Raw genomic sequence first — 16,748 nt, 5'->3', positions numbered from 1 at the left:
AACCCTTGAATGAGAAGGTGTGTCCAAACGTTGTGTTGCTCACCACTTTCTGGAGGACAGAGTTTTGAAATCAGTGGAATTAGAGTATGATAGCTAAGGGGATGGAGTAAACACCTGTCTTCAAACTAAGGGCAACCATGGCATCCATGATAGAGGCTAAAGCTTAAGAGGGTGTGAGCAATACTGAATGGGTGTAGACAAAGGAGAGCTCTCCAGTGGGTGTACCAAAACATTCAAAGGCCACGTTTATCATCTTTCAAATCAGAACCAGTTTTATCCAATGTAAAAAACGCAATTTCAAATTTTGCTACAGAAGACCGAATCGAGACGATTTTGTCACAAATATAGTAATAAACAAAAATATCAAATTGGTGTCTGTGTTGTATCTTAAAAGCACAAGCAACAAATCTACACATTTGCAAAACATTCCTTTATTATAAATAAATCATTTGTATAAAAACTGGCATGCTTCAACCAGGGCATTTACAGATTCACAAGCCAGGGCTACCCATCCAGTTAGCCAATCGATACAAGAGACAAACTTTCTGAGTATGCAAGGTCGCACGACAGATGGGACAAGAATGAAAAAATCTTCACAACCACAAAAATACTTACAAGTAGAATAACAATAAACATAATGGTCGATTCTCATAGTTTATTCTATTTTCTCTTTTAAATATTTAATTTTTAAAACTCTTTTTAATGACTTTTTATCTTCCATATACATCTCCCTTGTGTATAACTTTTACACCATGTTGTTTTGTTATCTTTTTCTTATTTTTTCTTCATTTTTTTCTCTGGACCATAGAGCCTGCAGGGATTTTTTTTTTTTTAACCGTTAAGTCTCTTTTTTCCACGGTTAGTTCAAAGTTTATGGCAGGACCGTTGTGCTGTGATTTACAGGAAGAGAGCAAACGGGGCCCACTGATTGGTGGTTGGTCTTTGTGGTCCCGCCTCTCTGGTGGTTTGTGTCGGTTTGATGCTGTCAGAACAATATAAAATGTCTCATGCTTGGTTAGCGGTGGTGGTGGGAGTTCCATCTGTCTGTCTGTCTTTACGTCCATCAGGCCGTCATCTGTCGGTCTGAGTGACAGCTCCTTCCCTCAGCTGTTCTCGCCCCTGGGAAACCTCCCTCCACTTTGGTGCTGTTCAGATGTTCAGATGGCATGATTACTGTAGCTGACATATGTTGTCTTAGTTGATGAAGCTGCCAGGGGGAAAAGAGGGGAAAAGAGGAGAGGAAATATATCAGGAGATATATATTTCCTATTGAGTGTAATATTAGTGCACACCTGCATCTGGGGTCTGAGACTGTGTTTGTCAAGTCCGTTATGTTACATGTCCCCTGTAGCTGTTGGTTGTAAATGTCAGTTGTTTTTAAGCAACCGTGGACCGCTGGCGCTGAGCTATCGTCAAGACGGTGCCCCGTGCCCGCTTTGTTAAGGAGGATTTTAAAGGAGACATTATGTCAAACTGTGGGAATCAAAACTGTTCCAACAATTTCTTCTTCACAAAACACAAACCATAGGCAGGTAGAGTTTGAAAATGATGTCTCAGGCAGACTGTGGTTTGTGAAAATGAACTCTGTGTGCGTGTGTGTGTGTGTGTGTGCGTGCGCGTGTGTGTGCGTTATTCTAGCCGACCAAACTGCTGACTGCGAGACTTCTGGGCGTTCAGGTCTGTGATGAAGAAATAGTTAAAATGCTGCAGTTCAGAACACGGAACAGAGTAAACTAAGCCTAATTACCCCAACCACTCCAGAACCGTTTAAACCTCTCAGAGCACCCACGGAACATTCTGAATCTCCACTGGTGAAAGAAAAATATTTCCAGGTCGTAGTGTCGATGAGGGAAGACTGGCTCCTCACACAACGTTTAAGTAAGCTGCTCCACATAGTTAAGCTGAATGGGAAGCTCATTTTAACACTCTGTATGTGAAGTAAACAACAGTGCCCCAAAAACAGGTTGCAGCACTCAAGCTCTCTCAAGAACATTGTTAACAATTCAGACATTACATTTTTTTTTGTTATTAAAAGACTGATATTTGAATGAGAGATATGAAAAAGGGCCCAATTTACATGTTACTACTGTCATACTGGAGTTGTAGAGATTATCAAAAGGTTGCTTATATCAGCGTAGTTGTATAGATTATTTCTGTTGTGTGTAATTGTAGATCTACAGATTCGTTATATGAGTGTAGGTGTATAGATTGGTAGTTATATTAGTGTAGATCAGGGATCATCAACTAGATTCAGCCACGGCCGGAACAGAATTACAAATTGACTGCAAGAATCCCAAGCAGATATGTTTGACTAAAACATAACCATTTCAAATCTTGCTGACGTTTGTATGCGATCACGTGTCTCTCTACTATGCGTGGGAATAGTTGGGGACAGATTTCCCCCAAAAATGTATTACTTGTAGGTGATTTCCCGGTGTTTTGACAGTCTTATGTCCAACAATGAAAATTCAAGGGGCCAAATAAAACCATTCAGCCCATGGGCCGTCAGTTGGGGAACCCTGGTGTAGATGTACTATATATATGTATACTGTTAGTATAGGTGTATACAATACATAATTAGATATATAAGTGTATTATGTATAGGTTAGTAAAGGTGTGTTCTTACTCACTGTTGGTCTCCATGCTCTCACACAGCTCCGTCTTGACCTCTCCGTTGGGCCGGTCGCCTCCCTTCTGCAGCTTTCCTGACATGGTGGCGGCGGTGACTATGGCCTTGAAGCTGCGTTTACGTTTGGGGATGTTCTGCTCCGGGTGGAAGATGATGACGTAGACCTTGGGCATGTACAACATCCCCAGAGAGACGGAGGCGCTGAGGCTGAGCGAGATAGTCAGGGTGGTGGTCTGGATGTACATCTGGGGAGGGAGGGAGAGGAAGGAGGGAGGGAGGGAGGGGGAGGGAGAGAGGGAGGGAGGGAGAGGGGGAGGGAGGGAGGAAGAGAGTAAAGGCATCAATATATTGTAACCACTAACAACTGTATACCGACCAATCTACGCTGATATAAACCATACGCTGATATAAACCATACGCTGATATAAACCATACGCTGATAACCCTACAATGGCTACTGTACAATGTCAGAAATTATACTTGACAAAACCCCTATGGTATCATGTCACTGAGCGGAAGCTTCATTAGAAATAAACACAAACCTGCGCACGCACACAGACACACTAACACACACACACACACACACACACACACACACACACACACACACACACACACACACACACACACACACACACACACACACACACACACACACACACACACACACACACACACACACACACCCCTCCACCGTCGGAAGGATTCCTCTCAAAGCGCAGCCACTCATCTGTGTCCATCCCTGACTATAGCATGGTGTAGGAATCACAGCTAGCAGATGGCCAGTCACGCTTCTTCAGTCACAACAGCACAACACAGCCCCGGCTAGCCAGCGTAGCGTTCCGCTGAGGAGGAAAACAAACCAGTGCTCCACCGCCTCCTCCCTCGCCAAGAGAGAACAGGCGTGAACAGATTACACATGTTGACAGTAATACCAATTTACAGTATATCCTCTCTAATGAGAGCATCCGGAAAGAAGATGAGAAAAGGCTTATACGTTGAAGTGTGTGTGCGCTTGTGAGTGAGTGTGTGTGTGTGTGTGTGTGTGTGTAGGGTGGTAGAAATGATCCAAACATTATGTTGAATATAATAAACTACACTCATCAATACGACTCCATTATCATGTGAATGATAATGTCCAGAATCGTGTCCAGTATCGCCAAGGTTGCGAACCTTGCATCACCACTCGGAATACTATAAGATGCACGTGTCTAGGTTTACCGTTATGCAATTATTAAGAGGTTAAGGGACAAAGGAACTAATGTCTTGCAATCATGGTCCTATCATTTAATGATTGAGTTAACCTTGAGATGAGATGCATAGTTAGACCAAGCATATACAGTGGCTTGCGAAAGTATTCACCCCCCTTAGCATTTTTCCTATTTTGTTGCCTTACAACCTGGAATTAAAATATATTTTTTTTGTGGGGGGTTGTATAGTTTGATTTACACAACATGCCTACCACTTTGAAGATGCCAAATATGTTTTATTGTGAAACAAACAAGAAATAATAAGACATAAGCATAACTATTCACCCCCCAAAGTCAATACTTTGTAGAGCCACCTTTTTGCAACAATTACAGCTGCAAGTCTCTTGGGGTATGTCTCTATAAACTTGGCACATCAGGCCATTGGGATTTTTGCCCAATCTTCAAGGCAAAACTGCTCCAGCTCCTTCAAGTTGTAAGCGTTCCGCTGGTGTACAGCAATCTTTAAGTCATAGCACAGATTCTCAATTTGATTGAGGTCTGGGCTTTGACTAGGCCATTCCAAGACATTTAAAATGCTTCCCCTTAAACAACTTGAGTGTTGCTTTAGCATTATGCTTAGGGTTATTGTCCGTTTCAGTCAATAATTTCTCTGTATTTAAAGCCATCCATCATTCCTTCAATTCTGACCAGTTTCCTAGTCCCCGCCGATGAAAAACATCCCCACAGCATGATGCTGCCATCACCATGCTTCACTGTGGGGATAGTAGTCTCGGGGGGATGAGAGGTGTTGGGTTTGCGCCAGACATAGCGTTTTCCTTGATGGCCAAAAAGCTCAATTTTAGTCTCATCTAACCAGAGTTAATTCTTCCATATGTTTGAGGAGTCTCTAACATGCCTTTTGGCGAACACCAACCGCGTTCGCTTATTTATTTTCATTAATAAATGGCTTTTTTCTGGCCCCTCTTCCGTAAAGCCCAGCTCTGTGGAGTGTACGGCTTAAAGAGGTCCTATGGACAGATACTCTTTGAAGGAGCTTTGCAGCTCCTTCAGGGTTATCTTTGGTCTCTTTGTTGCCTCTCTGATTAATGCCCTCCTTGCCTGGTCCGTGAGTTTTGGTGGGTGGCCCTCTCTTGGCAGGTTTGTTGTGGTGCCATATTCTTTCAATTTTTTAATAATGGATTTAAAAATGGTGCTCCGTGGGATGTTCAAAGATTCAGGATATTTTTTTATAACCCAGCCCTGATCTGTACTTCTCCACAACTTTATCCCTGACCAGTTTGGAGAGCTCCTTGGTCTTCATGGTGCTGCTTGCTTGGTGATGCTGCTTGCTTAGTGATGTTTCAGACTTTGGGGCCTTTCAGAACAGGTGTATATATACTGAGATCATGTGACAGATCATGTGACACTTAGATTGCAAACAGGTGGACTTTATTTAACTAATTATGTGACTTCTGAAGATAATTGGTTACACCAAATCTTATTTAGGGGCTTCATAGCAAATGGCGTGAATACATATGCACGCACCACTTTTCGATTTTGAATTTTCTTTAAAAAAATATAATAAAAATTGTTTTTATCATTTCACTTCACCAATTTGGACTATTTTGTGTATGTCCTTTACATGAAATAAAATAAAAAAAAAACATTTAAATTACAGGTTGAAATGCAACAAAATAGGAAAAATGCCAAGGGGATGAATACTTTTGCAAGGCACTGTATGCTATGTATATTGTGAATAACATTTACCATTAGACATTTCACCAAATAATAATAAGTAATATTAATCAGAAATTTGAGGACTACGGTTCGTATCCATTTAAAAGTAGCCATAATTATTACAGTTACACAATAAGAATACAATAAACAAATGATGGACACCAGAAATCTTCTCATGAAAAAATAATACCAAAAAATAATCTAGTAGTCTTAGTCTTAACAGCATAGAAAATGCACCACTATGACATACATGGTACATCAGGAGATCGGTTAACCAATAACATGATCTAAGTTTAAACCCATCTTGTAGTATTCCAAGAGTGCCAACTACCTGTATCGCCTATCGTCTAATTAACATCCCTTTGCACGGCCCAAAACATTCCAGGCATTCTCTAATCTAATCACCACACCTCAACACTGTGTCGCTCCTGTGACGCTCCTCTGAACTATCCGCCATCAAGCGTACCGAGTAACACAGTTTCTCTGTGACAATAAATCCATAGCACTTACAGTATAATGAAACATAGCTCTTTATGAACTCTTGAAACAATCCGAACATGGCAATTTAATTCACACAGTAACATTAATTTAGTCGATTCAAGTTTCATCAGTCTTCACCTCTCCTGGCTTCAATGACCCTAGGACTTCTGTTAGAATGTCTCTTCATCGAAATTGTCACAGACACGGTGTGTTTGACCCCTATAATAGCCCTCAGATGTCTTTCAAACAATGCCATAAATCGTGGTTGAGTCATCACGCTGGGCCAGCAAGTTGCTAGAGGCATCTTCATCACTGGCCTTCCTCATCGTTCACATTTGTTCACTCTCTATGTTCCACTACTCGTGTGTGTGTGTGTGGGTACATAATGCATGCGTGTGCACAGTGTGCTCTGACAATGTACTAACGGTGTGGACTGGTACACATCTCTAGGCAGGCCTCGAGGCCTGCATGCCACGACTTCGGCATGGCAGCAGTGTTATCTGTGTGTCAGTGGGTGTCAACTAGCGTCAGCGTTATAGGTGTCAGTTAGCTAGAGGGCTAATGTAATGCACCGTTAGCCGTTACAGGATCGCTACTGCTTGGCGTCGCACAGAGATTTTTCAACCAACCTTATCTTCGTTCAGCCAAACATGTATCTTCTTAAATGTCCATGTCCAGTTGCAGGTAGTTGGTTTGAACTTGAGAAAAGGCTGTGTTATTAAAAATAAATACATGTTTTGCTCCGCGAAGTAATCCAACAACGTGTACGCCGACATCTTCTCTATTTCAAAAGACACACGTTTAGCCGAATCGAGAACGAAGATAGTGTCACCAAGTTAAGGTAGCTCGAAAATGCTCTATGCTACGCATAACAGTACCCCTCCTGTCACGTCTAATGGAGCATCACATTAGCCCGTTTTGATCTGCTAGCTACAGGTAACTGCCAAAATAAAAGGAAACACTTGAATAAATGAGGGTAACAAAGTATATTGAAAGCAGGTGCTTCCACACAGGTGTGGTTCCTGAGTTAATTAAGCAATTAACGTGCCATCATTAGGGTGTCAAAAAATGTCTGTTAAAAAAATCCTTGGCAGGCCATTATTTTGGCTATGATGGCCATGCCCCCATAGGATGACAATTCCCCCATCCAAAACAGTTTGATGAGCATGAAAACCATGTAAACCATATCCTATATCCATGGCCATCTCAGTCACCAGATCTCAACCCAGTTGAACACTTATGGGGAAACTTGAAGCGGCGCCTGAGACAGCGTTTTCTACCACCATCAACAAAACACCAAATTATGGAATTTCCAATGGAAGAATGGTGTGAGTGTAGAATCTATGTGTGAGCAGCTCTTCAATGCCAGCCAGGTGTGACTCATATAGCAGGTCACCCTGTTAGCTAAGCTCTCTGTCCCTGTGACATCCCTTTCCTCTCACATCAGCTCTGGAGAGAACATATCGTACCAACACAACAACAGCTGCCTGGAGGGAGAATAGGCTAGAGAACGCATTATAGGGCATTTATGCAGTAGGTACTACTCATACAGCCAGACTAAGGTAGGGAAGAATCCCACCAAAAAAAATTACCATTTCATTCAAAATGTCACTGTCTTCCACTGACATTGATGCATGACTAAAGGAAATGTTGATTTAAGTGGAAGTTAGGATTCACTCCATTTTAGAGCAATACTTTTGGTGCGAGAAGAATAGAGTGTCATATGGGACTGGCCCCAATTCCCTCTTCAGTGACTCATCAAATGCTCATTCAACGACATGGACACTCAACTCCTAATATCTGATCTGAGTTTATCTTCACAACGGTCTGTGTTATCTACTTTAATAGGATATAGAGCAGCTTAAGCTGTAGATTAAGCTTTAGATTACAGCAGAAGGAGCCCCGGGTGAACGTGGGCAAAGAGAGCAGAGCACTGACAGGACGGTGTGTACATACAGAGAGTGATCTCCGATGAGAGAAAGAGAGAAGGGAAACGGAGGAGAGAAAGAGAGGGGAGGAGGGAGAGAGGAGAAAGAGAGAGAAAGAGAGAAGGGAATAGGGGAGAGACGGGGAGAATGAAAAAGACGAGAGATCGAATGACAGTCAAAGAGGGAGAAAAAGAGAAAAAAACAGAGTGAGAAAGGAAAAAGAGAGCTATAGAGAGAGGCAGTCCTCAGAGCACTAAGCCCTCCCTTATAAAAGCAGCACGTCTGGAGATAGCAGACGTCTGGAGATAGCAGACGTCTGGAGATAGCACTATCCATTACACTCTGCTGAGAGCAGGAGGATCCACCCAGCAGACATATTTAACCTTTATTTAACTGGGCAAGTCAGTTAAGAACAAATTCCTATCTACAATGGCTGCCTACCCCGTCCAAACCCTAAGCCGGACGATGCTGGGCCAATTCGGCGCTGCCCTATGGGACTCCCAATCACAGCCAGTTGTGATACAGCCTAGAATCGAACCAGGGTCTGTAGTGACGCCTCTAGCACTGAAATGCATTGCTTTAGAGCGCTGCACTACTCGGGAGCCAGCAGATGTTTGTTGTACAGCCACACATACACAAACACAAACACACACACACACACACACATTCCCGCTCTCTCTCTCCCTCTTTCTTGGTCTCTCTCCCTCCCTCTCTCTCTTTCTCTCCTCTTGATCACTCCTCCATCTCTCCATCTCTCCCTCGCTGGGCAGGTATGATAGGTGGAAAAGGTAAATATGTGCTTTAGTGGGGCTGATCCGCTGTGAATAGGGCAATTAGCTCCACTCTGCTAGCCACCACTGCTCTCCTTCCTATGGTATAAAGCTGTCTTTAGAGAAATCAATACTCTAGGCTTTGTGTCATTACCTCCATCACTTAAACCACAGGTTTGGGGAGTAACGGATTACATGTAATCCATTACATGTAAGAGATTACTTTCTCTTTTTTTTACTGTAATCCGTTACGTTACGAGCAAAAATATTGTCATCAGATTACAGATACTTTTAAAAAACTAGAGGTTTGACTTCGAGGATTACTTTTAAATTCAAAAAGGATGTTTGTGGAAAACAATCGTAAAACACTTCTCTGTTTTCTCAATGACATTCAAACCAGCATTGAAAAAAGGCACAAGTTTAAATTTGTTCCACCTGAGTGAGTCTAAACACAAGTCAGAGACCACTACGATGACACACCAAATGTGTTTGACGGATCGTGGGAAAAGAGCAGGAATAGGCTTTTGAAGGCTACAGTCCAAGATTGCTGCTGTCGGCATCCCAGATGATCCAACTTGAATAAAGGCTTGGAGGTAATGACAGCAGTGGTGTAGTCTACGGCGATACGGATATCACTGATTACTGATATCTACATAGCTCATTGATGTGAATCACACTGCTGCTCTGGGTTGTGCCGTGGCGGAGATCTTTGTGGGCTATACTCGGCCTTGTCTCAGCATGGTAAGTTGGTGGTTGAAGATATCCCTCTAGTGGTGTGGGGGCTGTGCTTTGGCAAAGTGGGTGGGGTTATATCCTTCCTGTTTATCCCTGTCCGGGGGTGTCCTCGGGTGGGGCCACAGTGTCTCCTGACCCCTCCTGTCTCAGCCTCCTGTATTTATGCTGCAGTAGTTTATGTCGGGGGGCTAGGGTCAGTTTGTTATATCTGGAGTACTTCTCCTGTCCTATTCGGTGTCCTGTGTGAATTTAAGTGTGCTCTCTCTCTAATTCTCTCTTTCTCTCTTTGTTTCTCTCTCTCGGAGGACCTGAGCACTAGGACCATGCCTCAGGACTACCTGACATGATGACTCCTTGCTGTCCCCAGTCCACCTGGCCGTGCTGCTGCTCCAGTTTCAACTGTTCTGCCTTATTATTATTGGACCATGCTGGTCATTTATGAACATTTGAACATCTTGGCCATGTTCTGTTATAATCTCCACCCGGCACAGCCAGAAGAGGACTGGCCACCACACATAGCCTGGTTCCTCTCTAGGTTTCTTCCTAGGTTTTGGCCTTTTTAGGGATTTTTTCCTAGCCACCGTGCTTCTACATCTGCATTGCTTGCTGTTTGGGGTTTTAGGCTGGATTTCTGTACAGCACTTTGAGATATCAGCTGATGTACGAAGGGCTATATAAATACATTTGATTTGCTCTCATATATATCCATTGATCCTTGAAGAATATAACTTGTAAATGCCTCTTGAGCTTAGTTCAACTGTCACACTCCATGAGAACCCAAAATATAAGCTTGTTTTACTCCAATGTTTGTACGCATTGTAAATATTAACAAACCCTGTATAACCTCATAACATGGCTAAAACAATACTTTTGATATCATGGATGGTCAGTCCTTGCATCCATAGCTCTGTCTATTAATCTGAGAGTGGTTACATTTCTGCAGGCCCATCCCTCAGCCTTTTACCAAAACAGAGGTGGGGCAAGCATTTTGTTATTGTTTCATCTGTGGATTTGCCCTTTAAACAGCTGCATATTATCAAGATAAAGTGTCACCAACAAAGAGGTAAACAATAGTACTATAAATATGGCATTCATTTTTCACATGTAAATAGCACTTTTCAGTAGTGCTCAAAGCATGCGAGCCCAATCAATGAGCCCAATCAGTCCTCCATGACAACAAAATCATAAACAACAGCGTAGGGCTGGCTAATAAGTCCTTAGTTATGGGGTTATGCTCAGGTAAAACAATTAGGCTAATCTATACTTCCATATTTCCATGTCCTATTCTTGAAGATCAGGGGGTATAACATTTATTGGAATGACTGGAATTCTGATAGACTTTGGTATTTAATGTAAAGATATAATTTAATAGTATTATTATGTGTAGTAGAAAGCAATGGTTTAGAAAAAGCCTACATAACCAACCCATAAAGTAAAAATTAACATCCATATATGGCCAGCTATGTAAACTTTAACATTGATTTATACTGCAATAGATGTCGTTCAATTAGAAACATACATTTTTGTAATCTTCTAATGTCTCTTAAGGAGAAAGTAATCTAAAAGTAACGGAATGTAATCAGATTATGTTACCGAGTTTGGGTAATCCAAAAGTTACATTACTGATTACAATTTTGGCATGTATTCCCAAACTGGGGTACACGTACCCCCAGGGGTACGCGCAATGCCGTCAGGGGGTACGCCAAATAAAAATAATAATACATTCTTTACTGAGTAGACTCCTTTCACTGCCAAAAGTACAATTAAACCATCTAGTGTTCAGCACTTCGAGACTACAAATGTTGCACTGAAAAACCAACCCTATGTAACACTGGCCAATATTCTGTGCAACTACTATTGAGAGTTTTTCAGTGTGTGATGTCATTGAAACTCTTCACTTGTTACACTTGTCTATAGTGTGCACCCTTGGATAGAGTGTTAAGCTTCTCCATCACATGGCCATTACCACAAGGGGAGTAGGAGAAAGGGACTGCATTTTAAGCACTCTGTTAGCTATAGAACAACAGATTACTTTGCAGCGGTGGTGTAAAGTACCTAAGTAAACATACTTTAAAGTACTACTTAAGTCGTTTTTTGGGGTATCTGTACTTCACTTCACTATTTATATTTTTGCCATCTTTCACTTTTACTTCACTACATTCCTAAAGAAAAGTATGTACTTTTTACTTCCATACATTTTCCCTGACACCCAAAAGTACTCGTTACATTTTGACAGGGAAACGGTCCAATTCAAACATCAAGAGAACATCCCTGGTCAACCCTACTGCCTCTGATCTGGCGGACTCACTAAACACACATTAGTTTCTAAAATGATGTCTGAGTGTTGGGGTATCCGTCAATAAAAAAATAAGACAATTGCTCCCATGAACACCATTCTTGTTTAGTGTTTTACGTATTGTAGACTCATCAACAGAGATGCTAGCATGTTCCAGAGATTTCTGTAGGTCTTTAGCTAACACTCTAAGATCCTTCTTAACCTCATTGAGCATTCTGCGTTGTGCTCTTGCAGTCATCTTTGCAGGATGACCACTCCTAGGGAGAGTAGGAACAGTGCTGAATTTTCTCAATTTATAGACAATTTGTCTTACCGTGGACTGATGAATATCAAGGCTTTTAGATATACTTTTGTAACCCTTTCCAGCTTGACGCAAGTCAACAATTCTTAATCGTAGGTCTTCTGAGATCTCTTTTGTTCGAGACGTGGTTCACATTGGATAATGCTTTTGTGAATAGCAAAGTCAAATTTTGTGAGTGTTTTTTATGAGGCAAGGCAGCTCTAACCAACATCTCCAATCTTGTCTCATTGATTGGACTCCAGGTTAGCTGACTGCTGACTCCAATTAGCTTTTGGAGAAGTCATTAGCCTAGGGGTTCACATACTTTTTCCAACCTGCACCGTGAGCGTTTAAATCATGTATTCAATAAAGACAAGAAAAATGCAATAATTTGTGTGTTATTAGTTTAAGCACACTATGCTTGTCTATTGTTGTGACTTAGATGAAGATCAGATCTAATTTGTTGACCAATTTATGCAGAAATCCAGGTATTTCCAAAGGGTTCACATACTTTTTCTTGCCACTGTACGTAAGCTGTCACGTGTACTACTACATAAGGTACGGAAGCTGTCACATGTACTACTACAGTACATGGTGTACACTCTCATGTGTACTCATCATGACCAAAGCAATGGAGGGAGCCTAGAAATATAAAAGCTCCATAGATTTACCAACGTGGACGGCTGTAGTTGGCTACAACAAACTCAAAGCACAGAGAAAGAGGAGATGTTACATCAATTAAATGTATTTGCTCCTTGACTGAACTAAGTACAAAATACGTCCGCTCTGACCCCACAGCGCTGTGTGGTTGGTATGATGAAGTGTTAGAGAGAGAGAGAGAGGGGCAGAGAGAGAGAGGTATGTCAAATCAATCAAATCTAATTTTATTTGTCACATGCGCCGAATACAACATCTGTAGACCATGAAATGCTTACTTACGAGCCCTTTCTCAACAATGCAGTGATAAAAAAGATGACAAAAAATAAATAGTAATAAAACAAATAACAGGGCTATATACAAGGAGTACCGGCTCAGAGTCAATGTGCAAGGGTACGAGGTAACAACAAGACTATATACAAGGAGTACCAGCTCTGAGTCAATGTGCAAGGGCACGAGGTAACAACAAGACTATATACAAGGAGTACCGGCTCCCAGTCAATGTGCAAGGGTACGAGGTAACAACAAGACTATATACAAAGAGTACAGGCTCCGAGTCAATGTGCAAGGGTACGAGGTAACAACAAGACTGTATACAAAGAGTACAGGCTCCGAGTCAATGTGCAAGGGTACGAGGTAACAACAAGACTATATACAAGGAGTACCGGCTCCCAGTCAATGTGCAAGGGTACGAGGTAATAACAAGACAATATACAAGGAGTACCGGCTCCCAGTCAATGTGCAAGGGTACGAGGTAATAACAAGACAATATACAAGGAGTACCGGCTCCCAGTCAATGTGCAAGGGTGTAATAACAAGCAAGGGTACGAGGTAACAACAAGACTATATACAAGGAGTACCGGCTCTGAGTCAATGTGCAAGGGCACGAGGTAACAACAAGACTATATACAAGGAGTACCGGCTCAGAGTCAATGTGCAAGGGTACGAGGTAACAACAAGACTATATACAAAGAGTACAGGCTCCGAGTCAATGTGCAAGGGTACGAGGTAACAACAAGACTGTATACAAAGAGTACAGGCTCCGAGTCAATGTGCAAGGGTACGAGGTAACAACAAGACTATATACAAGGAGTACCGGCTCCCAGTCAATGTGCAAGGGTACGAGGTAATAACAAGACAATATACAAGGAGTACCGGCTCAGAGTCAATGTGCAAGGGTACGAGGTAGTTGAGGTAATTGAACTAATATGCACATGTAGGTAGGAGTAAAGGTGACTAGACAATCAGGATACTTTAGATAATAAACAGAGTAGCAGCAGCGTATGTGAAGAGTGTGAAAGTGTTTCTGTGTGTGTGTGTCTGTGTGTGTGTGTGCGTTGTAATGTCAGTATAGTATGTGGTGAATGTGGATAGAGTCCACTGAGTTTCGACCCAGAATTCACTCTCTGGCACCGATTGCCGCGCGGAAGCAGAGAGAACAGTTTATGACTTGGGTGCCTGGAGTCTTCAACAAATTCTAGGGCCTTCCTCTGACACCGCCTGGTATAGAGATCCTGGATGGCAGGAAGCTTGGCCCCAGTGATGTATTGGGCCGGACACATTACCCCCTGTAGCGCCTTACATGTCAAGCAGATGCCATACCAAGCGGTGAAGCAGCCAGTCAAGATGCTCTCAATGGTGCAGCTGTATAACCTTTTGAAGATCTGAGGGCCCATACCAAATGTGTGTGTGTGTGTGTGTGTGTGTGTGTGTGTGTGTGTGTGTGTGTGTGTGTGTGTGTGTGTGTGTGTGTGTGTGTGTGTGTGTGTGTGTGTGTGTGTGTGTGTCTGCATTTATGTTTATGCTTTAGCTCTCTTGGAGGCCGAACATGCACCTTAAATATTAACCTGAGAGAGAGTGCCTGTCCAGTCTCACCACTCCCAGCATGTGACGGGTTTTAAGAAAAAACATCTCTAATGCTCAATACTGCATTACTACATCACAGTTCAGGCACTGCAGGTTTGGGTTTAAAGCGAGGAATATTAGGGAAGACAGGCGCACTAAAGCGTGGGTCGTTGCCGGAACTAAGCATTCCGCCGAATTCCGAATTGCATTCCGTCGCGCTCCAATTACAAAACTCGTCCTTGACTCATACACTTAGCTGTGACAAGCGACCAACCAGATGACACGTGCTGTGCTCTCCCACCGCCCACCTCTCTCTTTCTCTCTGCGACTCTCTCTCACTTACACCCCCCGCGCACATGCGAATGCTTCCAGTAATGAGTTTAGGTGTCCTTGGGATGGCCTGTCCTAAAAGGGCTTTTATGAGTAAGCTGGCTGTAGTGAGCGCTGGAGGATCCTAAACTTATTCAGTCTCTCTCTCTCTCTCTCTCTCTCTCTCTCTCTCTCTCTCTCTCTCTCCTACCCACCCACCCACCCACCCACCAGGGGACATATCATCTCTCCTGTCAGTCTTAAAGTCTAATTACAAGATGTGGGAGGGACAAGGACAGTGGATGGGTCACAGCAGGTAGTTATTTTATCTTTATTTAACTAGGCAAGTCAGTTAAGAACACATTCTTATTTTCAATGACGGCCTAGGAACGAGACTGTCGTTGCTCCAATGTGTACTTAACCATAAACATCAATGCCTTTCTTAAAATCAATACACAAGTATATATTTTTAAACCTGCATATTTAGCTAGAAAAAATCCAGGTTAGCAGGCAATATTAACCAGGTGAAATTGTGTCAAGAGTCAAGGTAACAGTTTGGGCCACCTGGCTCTTTGCGAACTAATTTGCCAGAATTTTACGTAATTATGACATAACATTGAAGGTTGGGCAATGTAACAGGAATATTTAGACTGATGGATGCCACCCGTTAGATAAAATACGGAACGGAATAAACGTTTTGTTTTCGAGGTGATAGTTTCCGGATTTGACCTAAGGCTCGTATTTCTGTGTGTTTATTATAGTTAAGTCTATGATTTGATATTTGATAGAGCAGTCTGACTGAGGGGTGGTAGGCAGCAGCAGGCTCGTAATAGTCAAAGGTATATGGTTTAGAGAGAAATAGTCGACGCGTTATAATTCCTGTAATAACTTGCGGCTGAACTTGAAAGGGGTTCCTTCGTTATTTTACCGTTCATGTCTTCCATAGAGAATGTCTTGATCTACTTCAAATAAGGTCAGTGTTTCGTGCAGGCTTAAACCACCTCTGCGTTTTGATTCCCGTGTAAATCTCACTAGGATAAGGTAACGTTTGTCAAAATATTTTCATAAATCCACTCTACAAAAAAAAATGATCTTTGCTTATATTTAGCCAATATTGCCTTGTCCTATGGATATCTACACAGTTATAAAATTGGCAAGGTGGTGTAAGCCTACACGAAACACAGACCTTATTTTAAGAGAATCTAAAAAATATCCAATGGGATAAATGAATGAAGGAACCGCTTTTCAGATTTTGCTAGAAGGTGTCATGGGAATTATGACTCGCACTTTGGTAGTACATTTTTACCATGTCCATTATTAAAATAGGATTTCCTGCATATAGAAATGACAGTTTTTGTTTTCAACATTCGTCACAGGTAACGTAAACTCTATTTTTATTCAAACAGTTGAGAGTATTTGTCTCCTAAGCAGACTCTTCAGTATCATTGTCACTTCAGAGCTGTGTGTGTGTTTTACAGATGGCAGAGAAAAGCAGAGCACCTGTGTGGGACTATTACATGGAATTGGCACCAGGGAAAGCAAGGTGTCTTATTTGTGATAAAGATGTAAGCATGGGGTCAGCAACGGCTAAATAAAAAAATACCACCAACCTGTGGAATCACCTTAAGAACACCCATCCAAAAGCCCATATGTATTATATTAAGTTAAAATAAAAGTGTTCATTGTTCATTCAGTATTGGTGCAATTGTCACTATTACAAAAATGTGTATACTTTTTGTCTTTTTTTGTCCTCCAATAATCGGTATCGGTATCAGCGTTGAAAAATCATAGTCGGTCGACCTCTAGTCCACGTGACAATTCCAATTCCATTCTACATCGTCATAATGAGAATCATAATGAGAATCATAATGAGGATCATAATGAGGATCATA

General features: G+C 42.0%; 1 protein-coding gene across 2 annotated transcripts in view; it reads right to left on the bottom strand.

Annotated features, from left to right (window-relative positions):
- Window positions 1-415: 415 nt before the first annotated feature.
- Window positions 416-16,748, bottom strand: part of LOC139393098 (metabotropic glutamate receptor 8-like) — a 235,002-nt gene continuing 218,669 nt past the window's right edge. The window contains exons 10-11 of one of the 2 annotated variants that reach the window (XM_071141447.1): window positions 2,631-2,874; window positions 416-1,207 (exon numbers count right to left, since the gene is read on the bottom strand). In XM_071141447.1, the coding sequence (XP_070997548.1) occupies window positions 1,158-1,207; window positions 2,631-2,874 (294 nt within the window). In that variant the 3' untranslated portion in view covers window positions 416-1,157. Of the gene's footprint in view, window positions 1,208-2,626; window positions 2,875-16,748 lie in introns of both variants that reach the window. The other variant, XM_071141448.1, reaches the window with a different exon arrangement.

This window comes from Oncorhynchus clarkii, chromosome 33, assembly GCF_045791955.1.
Source record: "Oncorhynchus clarkii lewisi isolate Uvic-CL-2024 chromosome 33, UVic_Ocla_1.0, whole genome shotgun sequence".
Taxonomy (NCBI): Eukaryota; Metazoa; Chordata; class Actinopteri; order Salmoniformes; family Salmonidae; genus Oncorhynchus; species Oncorhynchus clarkii.
Note: the sequence above shows the minus strand (reverse complement) of the source record. Positions and strands in the feature narration are given on the sequence as shown.